At 48.3% G+C, this 15938-nt stretch overlaps 1 protein-coding gene across 1 annotated transcript in view; it reads left to right on the forward strand.

Moving 5' to 3' along the window:
• The window catches only part of LOC103811781 (cadherin-23-like), a gene marked incomplete at both ends in the record, with an annotated part of 103086 nt that overhangs the window by 76288 nt on the left and 10860 nt on the right, over positions 1 to 15938 (forward strand). The window contains 2 exons of the mRNA XM_009084777.1: positions 5688 to 5766; positions 15350 to 15462. Coding sequence (XP_009083025.1) covers positions 5688 to 5766; positions 15350 to 15462 — 192 coding nt within the window. The remainder of the gene's footprint in view (positions 1 to 5687; positions 5767 to 15349; positions 15463 to 15938) is intronic.

A 15938-nucleotide genomic window follows, 5' to 3' on the forward strand; every position in this document is an offset into this window, starting at 1 on the left:
CTGAAATAGGAAATGAAGTAAGGAGTGGTCTCCGGTCGACAGTTGTCTGGCAGGTTTAGAGATTTTCTTTTGGCCACGTGCAACATCTCCAGAGGCACTGAGGTATCCAAGATGAATAGGTGCCACCAGAGACACAGTGAAGAGGAAGATTGTTGAATGTGGGGGCTGCTTTGAGTGGTATCACTCTCTGATTTGGACCTAAAGTCTCATACTTCTCGGGAAGAATTCCACTGCTGGAACAGGACATAGTTTGATATGGTAAGCCTGGGGTTTAACACAGAGTCATTTAGGTTGGAAAAGACCTGAAAGATCAAGTCCAACTGTTAACTATGTGAATTTTTGTCTCTCCATGGGAATCTTCCCATCAGCTCTGCCCTTGTACCCCAGGGAGCCAGTTGGCTGCGTAGAGCGAGAGAATGTCTTGGTTATCAAAATGATAGCAACAAATCTGGGTGAGGAGTCTGGCCTTAGCACACTTCTGTCCAAAACTGGGCTTGCCGAGCTGACAGGCTACAGTGCATTTTTGGGTGACATTTACCCTGGCAGTGGACTCAGCAGGTCAAAACGTGCTCAAGACATCTCATCCCAGCCCCAGATCTCTGGAGCAGAGCGGCGCTGCTGCTCCACGCGCCCGCACTCCGTCTCTTGCCTCCCTTTTTATCTGTGGTGCACAGCATGTCTGTGCTCCTCTATCAATGTATCAGGTGAGAATACCTCATCTAAAGTGTATACATTACCTAATAAAATCCTTCTTATTTGGGATTATTGCATCAAATTTTAATTTCCTCACTCGAGTAACAGCATGTCAGCCAGCCCGTCAGTGAAGAGCCGATAGAAGGTGAAAAGAGTGGATAAACTGCAGCAAATTACCGCAAACAGATCTCTATCAGCCCTTTGACTGGAATTGACTGGAATTAAGAAGTGAGAAATGGGATTTTTTTGCCGTGGCAGCTCTCTGAGGTGCTCCCCCTCCTCCTGCTGCTGCAATGCTGGGCTGCGCTTCGCCTTTCAAGTCTCTAATCCTGTAAGAGGAAAAGAAGAAGAAACAGGGGTGGAGGGGCATGAGAGGGGAGAGAAGTGCTGCTGTAGCTCGTTTTTCTCAGGCTGAGATCTGGTAACATAATCTAGAAGCATTTTGGGCAGGTGCTTATTCGGACACTGAGAAGAAAGCAATTTCTTATCAGGCACAGGAAGAGGATGCAGCAGGGACAGACTCCGCTGTCCCTGGAGGTGTTGTGTCTTCTTTCTTGATGTTGTTTATCATCCCAGCATGGCTCAGACAGATCTCCCAGGGCACCTGAGTGCACCAAAGCTGCCTGCAGCTGCAGCAAACCTTGGCAGCATGTTTTTTTTATTCTTCAGAGGTTTCTTTGAGTGTCTGTGCCCACAGTGTCTGTGGACTGGATGGCATGGTTGATGTTGAATGTCACTGAAAGGGTTGTCAAGTACTGGTACAGGCTGGCCTGGGACGTGGTGGAGTCACCATCCCTGGAGGAATTTAAGAGAGATGTAGAAGTGGCACTTGGGGGCATTGTTACTGGTGGACCTGGCAGTGCTGGGGAAGGTTGAACTCAATGGCCTTAAAGGTCCTTTCCACCCCTAAATAATTCTATGCTTCTATGTTTTCCAGGCCAGTTAGTAGGGGCTGGAGGAGAGGGACCATTTCCCCTTGCAGAGCTGCTGCTGAGCCCCTGCTTTTGGACCTCAGCTGGTGCATGGTCCAGGCAGCATCACAGCTTCACTTTGAGGGTGAAAGAGAAGGAATCCACTTTCTAGGAGGCAAGTTGAGGCCTACGAACATGCGCTTCATCCCATGGGGAGCCATGTGAAGGCAAGAGTGGGGCCAGATCCCGCAGGTGCTTGGTCTCAAGACCAGCAGTTGTGTTCCCTTGCAATAGAATGGTACAGATACATGTCAAATATCATTAAAATGGTTTTAATTTTTCAGCACCATCCCCCTCCTCCTCAGAAATGCCTTGGGTTGAAGAAATAATGTAGAATCAGTGCTATTTTTGCCCTAGAGTCTCAATAGCTCCAAGTTAATTCTTTCTTACAGTATTTCCAGCCCATCAGTGTGAACACTTTATTAAAAGCTCAGGGTTTTATTAAAAAAGGATTGATTTACCCCTGCCCCTCCTCAAAAAAAACTCGGATTTTGTTTGGATAATGTGCCATTCTTTATTTTCTTTGCCTTTTTTTAAGCATAGGCTTTCCCAGATTATTACTTTTCTAAACCTTCTTCCTCCTTCCCTAGAGGGAGAGAGTTATTCTATTCTCTCTGTACCCACCAGCCGAGCCCTCTCTGTGTAGCCACTGCTGTCTGCAGTAGGGAGGTAAATTGTGACCTGCTTTAATAAAAGTCAGGAATATTTGGGAGTTTTTAAGAACTGCAGGTTCCATGCCACAAATACCTGAGGCAGAGCTGTTGGTGCTGGAAGTCAGCCTGGGGTTTCTGTGAGTAAGTGGAAACTATTTTGGATGTGTTTGGCTGGAAATGGTGAGAGAGTCCCCCCCAATTGAGGGATGCAGTTGTCTGCCTCAGGAAGCCAGAGCACAACATCTCCAGCCCTTACCTCACCAAGATATAGATAGTGGAAGGAATAGTATTTGGGTTCGATATAATTTTGGAAGTGTAATTGGCAATCATTGAGATGTGGTGGGTGAGAGGATGGTCTTTGCCATTGTGGTGTGGCTGTGATCAAGGATTTGGTTTGTTTGGGTTGTTTTGCCAATTCCTGCCTCTCCTCTCTGGTTAGTTATCTCTGCTGGTTGAGTGAGCAAGATGCTTCACAATCATCACAGGTAGTAAGCCATAAGCATGGCCTATGTGTAGTACCACATTTTGTATCACTGCATCTCACCCCAACCCATGCTGAGTGGGAATGCTCCTTCCTGTCACCCATGATGAGCAATCATGCTCTGAGGCTGTCTCCATCAGTTGTTGCCCCTCACTACAAGGCCAATAATTGCTACCAGTGATATGGATAAGAGTTGTGCCTATCCTCTGGCACTTGTTTGGCCCCTTTCCCAGAAGGATGAAGATTGCTCCTAACACTGTGAATGCTCAGAAAAAGACTGTCCATTCCCAGGAACTGGCATCTGCCAGCCTTGTGGATAATAGAAGAATCTTGTGAAGGAGCTGACAGGAAGAATAGAAACCAGGTGGGATGTGAAGAGGTGCCCAGATCCCTGCCCATGCTGTGGTTCTAGGAGACAGCATCCTTAGGAGGTCAGCACCGCTACCACACTTGTTTCTCAGTCACTGGTGATGTCTGGCTCATTCCCAGGAGGGACTGGTAGAGAAAGAGGCTGTGCACAAGCCTGCAAAGAGAATAGGGGGAGACCCAGCCTCAAAAAACAGCAGCATGATAGTCATCACCACGGGCTTGCCAAGGACCAGGTGAACCTTAGCATGCTCTCCAGAGGCCCTCATTCCTGTGATCAGATGTATGGATAATTTCTCTGCTGTGGGCATCTCTATGGCATGCACTGCTGCGATATCTGAATGAGATTCCCCTTCCGCCCCTCCCAAGCTTTCCCTGCTGCCACATCCACACTCATCCTTTTATCTCTCCCAACAGCCTTTCCCCTTGTTCCCTGCGGGAGGGACCTCTCCCGCAGGTAAGGCAGCCCACTGCCATTCCCCACCCTCACAAGAGCTCTGCCTCCTCCCGCAGCTGCCGTCCCTCTGCAGTGTGCCGCACGGCAGGACACAATTCCCATTCTGCGCCGCTCCTGCACTATCTGGCAGGTGATGAGCAGCCTGTCACATGAACCCAGTGCCTTCGCCCACTGCCCCTTCCATGGAGGAGCCTCTGGTTTGCCAGGGAGCGGAGGGGGCTCGCATCTGCCATGCAGGGACAGCAGATTAAAGCTTGTATGAAGTTTGATTATGCCGAATATGAATATAATATATAATACAATAATATATATTGTACTATATATGATAGCATATTTATATAACAATATAACATATTATAATATAAGCAAGAGTATGCTGGGACAGAGTGCACTAGATTGCATTGCCTTATTTTTGTCTCTGCCCTACCCTCCTGTCCACATTCCCTGTTCTGCTTCCCACCTGCTCCTTCCCCACTTTTCTTGTGCTTTTTATCTCTCCGTGCTCCTTTGGGAAGTACAGTTATTGTCAGTGATTTAGAGGCTCTCCGGGCGGCTGCTGAGCCTCAGCAGCCGAGTGCTGCTCGGAGGCCAGTGACCTGGGATTTATGGCTAATGTTCTCGGTTAATAACATGGATTTACTTAAGGAGTCCATTGAAATGCCCTCGGAGATCAGGGAATGGGCAGTCTGCCTGGCCCTGGGAGCCTTCTTTATGGCTACCAGCAGCATCAAGCCCACTGGGGCACGAATCAGAAAGCCAGAGAAGACGGCAAGTCCCTGCTTTCCACCAGTGATGTTTCTGCCACAGCTTTCCCTTTGGCCTTCAGCTGATGGATGGCAGGGCAAACGTGTAGCTGCCGCTCTGCTCCCTCGTTAGATATGCAAACGCCTCTGCTGACATTTCCTTTGAGGGGGAAAAAAAATTAAAGAATTTGCTGCTTTCCCCACTGTTAATAAGCCAATGAAAACAAGAACAGCTGAGTTGTAAATTTTTTCACACTACATTAATTACGGGCATGTGCGTGTGTTGGTATTCACAGGGGCTCACTGCACTGCGGCGGGGGAAGTTGACTTATGGAGTTGACATAAGCGCATGATTTTTTTATTTCAAGAACTAAACAACACTTTTGGGCCAGTTTTATGTTCTTCGGTGGTTTCGGGGGACTCCTGGATCTCTTTGCTGGGCTGTAGAAACAATATGTCCCAGAGGATGGAGGATGAGGTGGGTGAGCTGGCAGTTGCAGAAGCTCTTGCCTGTGGGTGATCCCTGGCTCTCGGCATCTGTCCAACCCTCCTCCTCCTCCTTAAAGTTTTCAATTAAAATCTCTGCATCTCATTTATGCAGCTCAATGCTGATGGCCAGCATGAGCATCCCTTGTTGCCTGGGGTGCCTTGTTTGAAGGACACAGAGGAAGAAGAGGAGCAGTTGAAATTGGGAAGTCAGGGGTAGTGTAGTGACCAGCACTGAAGGTCCTGGTGAGAGGGAATTGTTGCCTTTGTTTCTTGAGGGACTGCAGAGTGAAAAGCCCTGTGGCAGAGGAGTGCATGCTGTTATCCATCAACTGTGAAGCTGTGAGGAGGCTTCTCTTGGCTTTACCAAGGCTGTACCTTCAATTACTCCTTCCGCTTCTTTCTTGAGCACCAATAGCTGTGTTTACCACACTGACCTTGCTTCAAATCCTCCTCCTCTGGGCAGAGGATAAGCAGCACAGGGAGGAGCCTGGTGGTGCCCTCTCTCGTCCCTGCAGGCACTTGCCGCGGTACAAACCTGCTGCACGGTTTTGATCCTGCTCAGGGGGTTGGTTAGAGGTTGTTCTTCTGGTCATGCCTTCAGCATCCCCAGGTACATCCTGGGGTGGGTTAGCAGTCTTCTGCAGCTCACACAAGAGTGATGAGTGGTGAGCCTGAACCGCCCCAAGAAGCAGGTGATGGGACTTTTCCATGACCTGCCATATCCTAGGACAAGTTGCCCTTGGTAAGAGGTGCAGTGCCTTGTCAGGGCACCCTGGGAGCCCCAGCAGTGCTCATGCAGGGTGGCTGTAACACCTGTCCCCTCTTCCTCCCCAGGGTACCACCGTGCGGGTAATAACGGCAGTTGACCAGGACAAGGGCCGTCCCCGAGGCATTGGCTACACCATCGTCTCAGGTAAGTTGTGGGGACATGATGGGGGAGCCCAGCAGGAGTAGAGGAGCTAGCCCTGCCATAAGCCTTTGTTGTTTCCCACACCTGGGAAATCATGGAATCACAGAATGGTTTGGGTTGGAAAGGACCTTAAAGATCATCTTGTTCCAACCCCCTGCTGTGGGCAGGGACACTGTCCACAAGACCAGGTTGCTCCAAGCAAATTTGACAGTATCTCATGTTGAAACCTTTCATTCCTAACGATGTGCCACAAACAGCTCCACTTCACATAATACCATGGAGGAGACCTGCAAAGAGCCAGGCATAAAACTCTTGCTGGTTGTTCTTTAGGGAGAGAATGGGACTGATTGCAGACTGAACAGCTCCTGGTGGATTCTGCGGTGTTTCCCAAAAGCTTTGAAAGGTGGGAGGCAGGGGCTTGGACCTGGCAGGGTGCAAGGCTAGACAATGAAGCTTAATTAAAGCAGTGGTGGGTTTGTGCCTTCTGACTGGCACAGGGATTGATCCTGCCTTTGCAGACTGGCTCTGAAGCCCAGGAACCCTTCCCAGTGTGGCTGGGTGGGTTGCTGAGACTGATGTAGCTGGTTCCCCATGGATCCTCACCTGGCAATGTTTGGCTCCTTTGGCTCCCTCGGCTGGGGACCCCTTCTGACGACAACAGAGCCACGAGCAGGGCAGTCTGGGCAAGTGATTCCAGATAAAACACGTGGTACAGAGAGGCCAGTTTTTGGAGTTGGACCTGTCTCATTTCAGATGCCCTGAGGTCAGCAATCTCTGCCATACCCAAGGCAGATTTGATGCTCACTGGGCTGCACTCAGACGCTGCTTTGGTGAGGACAGACAGACTACTCGGGGTAACCCAAGCACAAGGGACCAGCTTGGTGGGTCTGGGTTGTAATCCTATTACTTGCATTGCTTTTGAGGGGGTTCTTCCCATCAAGAAATGACAGCAGTGCCTCCTCTCCCCACTATGGCACATACTTCATTCAGATGCTGGCTGCCAGCTCCTCTGAGCTACATGTGTGGAAATCATTTCCCCGTTTCTTTTCCTTAAAGCCCAGAAATTTCAAACTCTCTTTTAATCAACCTCGAGGGTCAGGGTGATTTCACCCTGACTTTCAAGTCCACTGATCCTGACTGCAAGTATCCAGGTCAGTCTCCCTTTGAAGATGCAAGGATTATTTATTCCTCTAATTCCCTCTGCAATTTATTCGAGAGATTCTCCCAGATTGTGGGTATCAACTGGCCAAAGAGCAGCAAGAACTTTCTTTTGGCTGATAAAGGATCTTTTTCACTGGAGACTGAACTGAAACCTCATACTAATTTTGCAGAGGATGCTGAATTGCAGTGAGGATGGTCAAATAGCTGTCAGCCTGGCTATGTGGTGGGATGGTGGAAGGGAGCCAGGATCCTTCAGGAACAGGGTGGTGGCAGGATGTGGAGAGACACACAGGCAGATCACTACAAACAGCCTCGAATGTGCTCGTGTATGCCAAGAGCTTAATCCGTGCTCCACGTCCCACCTTGGGGGGGGGGCAGCTCTCATACTGAAGAATCAGGCAGAATGCATTAGAGTGATTAAACTACTTTGCATTATTATTTTTCCCCCAAATGTGAGGATTGCAGGGTGTTTTCCTAACTGGCAAGGAGTTCTTCTCCTGTGAGCATCAGGGTCTTGCGGAGTGGTGGTGGTGGTAAGGATCAGCCTGTGGATGTAACTGATGTTGCCTTCAGATGTCTGAGAGTCCAGACACAGGACCAGCATCTAATGTACCTCCAAAATCCTGCTCACCTAAGGCAAGCCATTTTTTTTGGCAGGCAGGTAAAGCCTAATTAATTTCTCATTATCCTCAATCATGATGGTAAAGGTCAGCGAGCAGATTTTGTGCCTGAGCTGGAAAATTTTTATGGCAATTTTGCAAAAAAAAAAGCCTAACATATGGAAATGGGGAAGCAAATTAAATTAGAAACCAACCGTAAGCAAAAGTGAAAGCGGCCGGTGGAGGTAGGAATTATACCTGGCTCTTGAGTCTCTTCTAGGAGCGGAGGTGGCAGTGATGCTGCTCCCATTTCCCTGCAGGGATGGGTGATGCTTGTCCCTGACTCCCAGGTTTTCAGGCACAGGGTTAGCACATGGCTGGGCTGACTTTACCTTCTGGACTTGAATATACAGCAGCAAGAGAGCTGAATAGCAACCTAGCCATTTGTCATTCCTTCGGTGTTAATATCTAAAGGATTGGTGTGATTTGGGGGTGGGGTATCAAAATTAATTTGGAATTGCCTGTGTCCTGTTCAGCTTCATCCCTCGGGCAGCTGCGTCTCGGGATGTACTGCAGCAGCTCTTATTTATACAGCTATCTCCAGCACAAGGTCCGCCTGTGACAGGAACACAATAAAACTAAAAGATTAACCATAACCACATAAAATAAGACTTTAGATCTAACTTTATGCTGCCAGTTTACAAAGCTGTTAAGGCTGAAATGATGGAGGAGCACTGGTCTAGCTGCGTTATGGCTTTGGCTAGTTGTCCTGTTGGGCTCACAAGCCTGCCTGCATGCACTGACAATCATTTCCATATCTAATAGGGAAAACCCTTGTTTCTCCCCCTTCCTTCCCACTGGAGTGTTTTAACCACAGGACAACATCCTTTCTTGCCTCACACTTTACAAGGAGTGGGTTCACTGCCCTGAAAAAGGCTAGTTGAAAAAGAAATCCACATTGAGACCTTACAACTCGAGCCCTGGTTCTGGCAGGCTGGTCAGTGCCAGGGCTGCCATCGACCGAGGGGTGTTCCTGCCACTTCTCCCGTGGGTACCGGCAGCGGGTGCCGGCAGCCCTTGGCCAGTTCCCTGTGAAATCCCTCCCTCCCCAGCTCCTTTGACAGGTTGGAGGTGCTCAGCCGCTGAGGTCAGGACTCTGCTTGAAGGACAGATAATTAATCCAGCAAAGTAATCCACAGCTCCTTTTTGGCAGATTTATGGAGATAGCCTCTGTACCGGGGACTCTGCCTCATCATCTTTCATTTCCCAGGCAAAGCGAGTGACTTGTTGTATAACACGACCTGTTCTAGATAAGGCTTTTCATTTAGGGGAACTCTCTGGGCTAACAGAGATTGATTTTCCCGGTGGAAGTCGAGGGCCCCGGCGCTGTGCACAGGATCAGCCCTGCAGACGGCACTGTGTTTTCACGTTTGCTGCCGCTGCGCATCGCCGAGGGCGCAGGGAATCCTCTGGCTCTTAAGAGAAGGACTTTTATCGTGAGTTAAATAGCAATTTAATTAATAGGCAGGAGGAGACTTTGGCCCTCGAGCTTTTGCTAGGAAAATTTGTTGTCTCAAGCATTGCTCACTAGCAGTAAACTTTAGGATTCCTTTATTTTCAGGATAGTCAAGATACTTCATGTCTCCTGGCTTGAGGATTGGAGGTGACCTGTGCTGCCTGGGCAGGCACTGAAGGGTTAACCCAGGGGAAAGGGTCCCAAACACCAGTCTCTGCCTGCTTGACACATTTCAGGTGTGGTGATGGATGGGCAATGGGAGATTGCACAAGGGCAATCCATACGTCCTTCCTGGAGCTTGGAAAGTCCTTCAGGAGAGAGGGGAGGGAGCACGGGGCTTTCAGTCAGTGATCTGGTCCTCAGGGCTATCCACAAACACTTAGGGTGGGGTTTTTTTACCTCCCAAAGTGGATTGTTTTAGGAGACTAATGCAGTTTCTGGTGAAGCACTTCCTAAAGCTGGTGCATCCTGAGGGTAGCATGAATTAAAAATCATTATTTGTACAATGCAAGAGAAATGTGAATTACAAAAACCAGAGGGAAGCTGAAAAGAATTGTTCTTCCTCTTTCTTCTGCTAAGGAATAAGATGTTACATGCACACACACACACACAGTGTGCAGTTGCTCTCAGAATATGCTTCCTGTGGTCTTAACAGATCCAGAGCGTCCCACTTGCCTTCCATTTGGAAGTGCAGCACAACCCTTGAGGCAAGGTTAAGTGGCCAGAGAGGACTCCAAGCCCTCAGCTGCTGACATCTCCCTTTGTAGTTTGACCTGACTTAGTAAAGAAGGCAGGGCAAAGCAAACCACTTCCCTGAGCCCCTTAAACCAGACATCAGGGAGAATCCTTGGATATGGCACTTGCTTGTTTTTCTGTTCCTGTTGTCTACATTGCTCTGGCTTTTTCCCACATTCGGCTCACTTGGTGAAGTACCAGGGTGTTAAAGTCCTAATAAATTACACCCACTGGGAGGGCCTTCCAGTATGATTTAAAAGCAGCTATCATAGCAGAACATTTCTGTAGGAGGACTCGCTGATGGGTGGAAAAGTGCCTCACACCCAGTTATCCATCAAAGGCTGTTTTTCCCCCCCTGCCAATGCAAGGGGATGAGACAGCACAAAGCAGAGATGGTGGCTGTGGTCACAGCCCCTCTTTTCTTGGTTCAATTGCTCCCTGTCTTCCTCCATGCTGCTAATGATGTTTCGTTGTCACATTGGCAGCTGGCTTTGGCTCCCTGGAAATCCAGAAATCATTGGAAAGAGATATGATTGGGATAATGGTTTGCATGGCAGGTGGTCCCACAGCAAATGGCCCTCAGTAATTAAAACTATACATTCCCTTTTATGTGTAAATAGGAAACAAAAGCATATTTTCTGTTCAATTTCTGGGACTTCCGATTTAACTTCCTGGGATTTAATGTGCATTCAAGATTGAGCAGCCTGGGCTAATGGAAGGTGTCCCTGCCCATAGCAGGAAGTTGGAATGAGATGAGCTTTAAGGTCCCTTCCAACCCAATCCATTCTGTGATTCTGTGTTGGCAACCCCTGGAGAAGGATGAACCTGCTCTGGCTCTGTCCATGTTAGGGGTTGAGAAAACAACTGATTTTGAGATGGTTTTTAATGGAGGATTTTCAGGAAGGCAATAAGCCTGGAGCTGAGAGGTTTATGTTCAAAAGCACATTTGAGATGATGTGGGGGAGTGGTGGTTGTGGACCAAGACTCAGCATCCTTTTGTGTGAAGAATGGCACTCAAAGCAGAAACCTTTAAACTCTACAGGCTCTGTTCTCCTCTCTGGTACCCAGCCACAGCTTCCAGGGAATTTGGGAGGGGGATTGCACCTCAGGTGATAAATATCTCCTTTTATTTCCTCATACAGTACATTCAGTTCTTAAATAGGAAACTGTGTGACCGTTTAGTCCGAGCTCCTTTTGTGGCTCTTCAAGATCAGGACTTCTGCTGATTGTGCTAGAATGGGCAATTAAATCTTTTGGGGAAGATACTAAAAACACCTGTTTGCAGAGCAGGCATGTGCAGAGGAGTGCAGCACAGCTTTGGGCTGGGATGTATTGTCCCAGGGAGAGAGGTTTGCTCTGGGAAGAACAAACTGAGCAGGAGAGTCCTGAGCAGGAGAAACAGACACTGTTTTATAGAGCATCTTGATTTTACGCACGGCTCAGGTTGTAATAACTCCTTTTTCTTTCGGAAATAACTTGTTGCCTTCAAATTTAAGCAGAGGGTAAGGTACCTGCCCTGGCAGGCTTCCCTGCATATGGCATGGGGCAGAAACTCAAGGTGAAGAGCAGCAAGGTGGTCACAGCAGCTGATGGACTATTTATACGATAATAACTGTGTCTGTTGCTGACTCTATGAACCACATCCAACAGCATCTATTTCAGTGCCGAGGAGCCCTGACGGAGCACATTTTGATTAATAAATTATCCAGCACAAGGTGTGTGATGGGTTCCCCTTTCACATCTCATGAAAGTCATCCACTCTGAGTTCAGCAGCTCGGCAAGCCCAGTGCCTTTGCAAGGATGCAGCTCCCTGATACAAACGGTCCTTCATGTACAGACGTTTGGGAAAATTCTCCTGCATGGGGGAATCAGTTTTCCCTAGCTCTTTGCTAGATCTGGGCAATAGCTGCATCTCTCTCTCACAGGGATTTGAGCAATGCTCAAAGGTCAAAGGGGTAGGGAGGAAGGAGGAGACGTTGATGTCTTTCTTTTTTGCATTTTCTCCCCTTCCCCCCCCTCTGGGTTTGAGCCAGTATTTTTAACAGCCTTTTTAAATTGTGAGAGCTTGGCTGAGGGCAATTAAACATTATGTCCCTCGTCTATAAAATCCATCGTTATAGCAGTGTTTCTCCAAAATTATGCCTATGCCACCATCCGTTCCTCAATGAGCCTGGAAAAACACTCTGAATGGACTACTGTGATCCATGTCATTGCTCCCAACCCAGCATCGTGTCAGACCCTGCCTTCCCAGTCCCCTGCCTGGCTGTGGTGTGTGCAGGAGCTGCTGTTTTCCCTGTGTCTGCACACAGACAGAGGGACGGGAAAGTTTTCCTTCCACTTTTACCCATGTCATAACAAGAAGTTGAGTTTGTATGTCCTGAGCAAGCCTGTTCCTTGCAGGTTAGAGCAACAAGCCTGCCAGAAAGGGATTCATATTGCTATCCCAAAGTTTATCCTTTTTTTGTTGTTGTTGTCACCTTTCCTTTGTCTTTTTGGGTATTTAAAACATTGTCTGCCTTGGTTTCCTTCTCTCTGTGTTCCGTTTCGCTGCTCAGTCTTTCCCTTCCCATCCTTTAATTTCAACCCCATCTCTGGGTGTCCCTCTGATGTCTCCTGCTGTCTCACATCTTGTGCTGTGTCCAGCTCTGTGGGTTTGCAGTGGTAGCAGAGAGGCAGAGGTGGAGCTTGCTTTCCCATGAGATGTCCCTCTCCGTGGATGCTCCCTCCTAGGTGGCCTCACATGTATTTTCTGCTCCCTGCCCTGCTCTCCTTAAGGGCATCCTTGCTTTCCCAGCACTTGAAATCAGAGCTCCTCCTTTGCTGATGACGGTCCTATTTATTCCTTGCCTTTGCCTGCTCTGTGCAGTGGAGCTGAATCGCCAGGGACTCTGTGAACGTTCCACATCCTTGTCTGGGTGCGGAAGGAGATGAAGTTCATGTAACCCTCTGTTTCACAGAAACCAGGGAATGGTGTTGGGCTCCTTTCTCAAACCAGGGCATGGAAATTAAAACCTTGGTCTCCACAGAATCCTAGAATGGTTTGGGTGGGCAGACCTTAAAGATCATCTAGTTCCTGGAGAGATAACGGGAGAGCCAGGATGGAGGAGAAAGGATGAAGAGGTGAGCAGAATGAGAGACTGGAGGGAGAAAAGACAAAATTGGGTAATTTCCCCCTACCTTATTTTTCCCCTTGCTCTGGGGAAGGTGAAGACATGAAGATGATTTGAGAGATTTTTTTCAAGGAAAAGTATCTTGGGGGAATGCACATTTTCTGGCAGTGTGAGTGCTTCAGCAGGGATCACTGGTCAGAGGAGTAATGAAGTGGTGATTGGAGAGGTATTGCAGGGGAAATTAGGAGAGGCCTCTGAGGGATGAGTTTGGAGATACCTTTCCCTTTGGAGGCTAATTTGCAAAGCCAGGAATTCTCTGCTAGCAGAAAGGCTGCCCTGGCAGGCATCAGATGTATATCTGATGGTGTGGGGCAGCCTGAGCTAGAGAAAAGCCTCAGATGTGCAGCCTGGGAGGCTATTTGGGTCCCAAATTTATTTGTCCATCCTTCAAAAAATGACTGTGGTTAGATATGAAATGCATAACCATCTTTAGGACATAGAACTCAATACTGTGCTTGGTTAATTTCCTGCCCTATTGACCTAATTCCACGAAATTCCATTGGTTCCTGTATTTTGTTACACTTCATATTAGGGGTAGCTCACTCTGATGCATAAACTTTACCATGGTAACCTGGGATCCTGAAGCATTTAAACAGCACAGTCCAATCCATCTCGTGGAGTGTCATTCAAAGTTGATATTGGAAGAAGTTTCCTAAAGTCAGCCATAAATTACAGAGCAAAGGTGGAAAGTCAGGATGGAAAGAGGGGAATTGTCTGAGGGAGGAGACTAGAGATCTTGATGTACAGCAGCAAAAGATTAAAACAAAAGCAAGGCTAATCTTTTAAGTAGCCTCACATCAGTTCATTAAGCTGGCCAGTGGTCAGTGGGGCATTTCAGATGGAGAGAAGAGAGGATCAAGGATAGAAATGGGAGAAATTCAGTCAGAGAGGAAGATAAAATGGCTCAGGAATGGGGGATAAAGGTGTTAAGGCACTTAGGGCTCTGGGGGAGAGAGGAGAGGCTAGAGTGGCTTCTGGGGTGGGAGACCTGGAGGCTTTGGCAATTCCAAGAAAAGCACAGCTGTGGTCAAATGGAACTTGTAAGGGAGCGAAGTGGATGCTGAATGATGGGAAACAACTTTCTGCAGCAGCAGATCTGTCTTGCAGCTCCCTTCCAGGGAAATGACAAATGCTGTGTGTGTTTCGTTCATGCTGGGCTATATTGAGAAGACGGGATTTATTTTTTAGCTATTTTTGACTGGGATGACTAGAGTGTACCTGCAGGGTTTCCTCACTCCCATTTGGGACTGCATCAGAGGTGTCTGCATGCTGTGAGATGATGAGGCAAGTGGTGTGGGTGGCCATATGCCTGTGTGTAACCTCCTTGGTCATCACTAATTCAGCAGCCTTCTTTGGTTTGGTGTCACGCTGGTGTCAGGTATACCAAGCTCCATATACCAACTGCTTACTTTTGTCTGCCTGACAGAGAGCGCACCTGGAGCTGTCGCAAGGGCATTTCCACTGCAGGATGTTGGTCCTTTTAGCATCTGCTGGCCGTGAGACTCAAGTGTTGTCTTAGTCCTCTCTGGGTGTCTAATTCCAGAGGAGGAGTGAAACTGGGGATAGGATGCTCCCTGGAGATAGCCCAGCCCTCCATGGCACCCTGTCTGGTTGCTTGCATGTAAGGATGGGTACAGAGGTCAAATTTGACTTAAGTAGAGGAAAACAAGGCCAGCTGCACAGGGTCAGTACATCTGGCAAGATCATAAAAGCAAAGCAAGGGCCTATAGTTCTTTGATAATACTCACCCTGGCTCCAAAGACATCCAGCTAAGAGAATTCCTGAGCTGCATGTGACTTCTCTGTTATTTGATAGTTTTTCTTCTTTAACCTCTGCGGCCTCTCCTTGAATACATGTGGACTTGTATCACACTCAGCATCCTCTAGCAAGAGGCCCCACAGTTAAACTGGCACTTGTTACATGAAGAATTACTTGTGAGCTTGGTTTGTATATGCTTTTGTCTGATTAACCTGGCCTGATGTCCCTTAAGCCTTTTAGGAGAGAGGTCATGCCCACCCCAGGGACACAGTACCCTGTGAATGCAGGTGGTTGTTCAGAGGGAAGCACCTGGATTTGGCCCTGCTTTCAGCTGTGCTCTTGCATATTTTAATAACTAAACCCATTTGAAATTCTTCAGCTGCCTTCAACATTTGCAACTTTTGGCTGATAGAAGGAGAGCCCTGTTTTGAGCCCTGAGCTGGGGCAGGTGGAAGGAGGAGAGGACCATTATACCCATGACATTTAAAAGCACATTGGGATGATATGCCACGTTTGTAGAGCTCACTGCAGCCTGTGCCCAGGTTGGGGCTTGTGTCCTCCTGCTTCCCTCCTTGCATTACTCCCAGCACCACTTGGGATCAGCTGTGCTAGCTGCTTGTGCTCACACTGCCTGTTTTTTTTTTCAGGTAACACCAATAGCATCTTTGCGCTGGACTACATCAGTGGAGCCTTAACCCTGAATGGGCCCCTGGACCGGGAAAACCCCTTGTATAGCAATGGATTTATCCTCACAGTGAAGGTGAGACCTCTTCCAGCCAGGAGACACACCAGCAGAGCAGATTGGGGAGATGCCCCTGCAGGCTTCCCCAGCCACGATGTGCTGGCCAAGCCAAGTGAGGTGTTAAACACAGCCCCCTCGTTGGGTGGCCCAAAATGCAATTGACTCTATATGGATGTAAGGTTGGTTTTTGGTGTCCTGCCTGTTCTCCAACTAGATCTGCCTCTGATTGTGTCTGCTGACAGCATGCAGATGTCCTGGCATCACAAATAGCACCAGACACTTATATTGAGGCACCTGAATTATGCCTACTTTTGCCTATTTCACACCTTTCCTCTCTGAAACCCTGGATAAACATGACATTTTGTCATGTCAGCAGGCAGTGGTGTAACAGGGCATCATCTGTGCCTGCCCAGCACAGGGAGGGGGTGATGCTGGAAGTTGCCTTGTCAAGAAAAGGCACTGGAGCACGGTTTTTCAGCCCCACCTGAGAGCGG

Source organism: Acanthisitta chloris, unplaced genomic scaffold, assembly GCF_000695815.1.
Source record: "Acanthisitta chloris isolate BGI_N310 unplaced genomic scaffold, ASM69581v1 scaffold7791, whole genome shotgun sequence".
NCBI lineage: Eukaryota > Metazoa > Chordata > Aves > Passeriformes > Acanthisittidae > Acanthisitta > Acanthisitta chloris.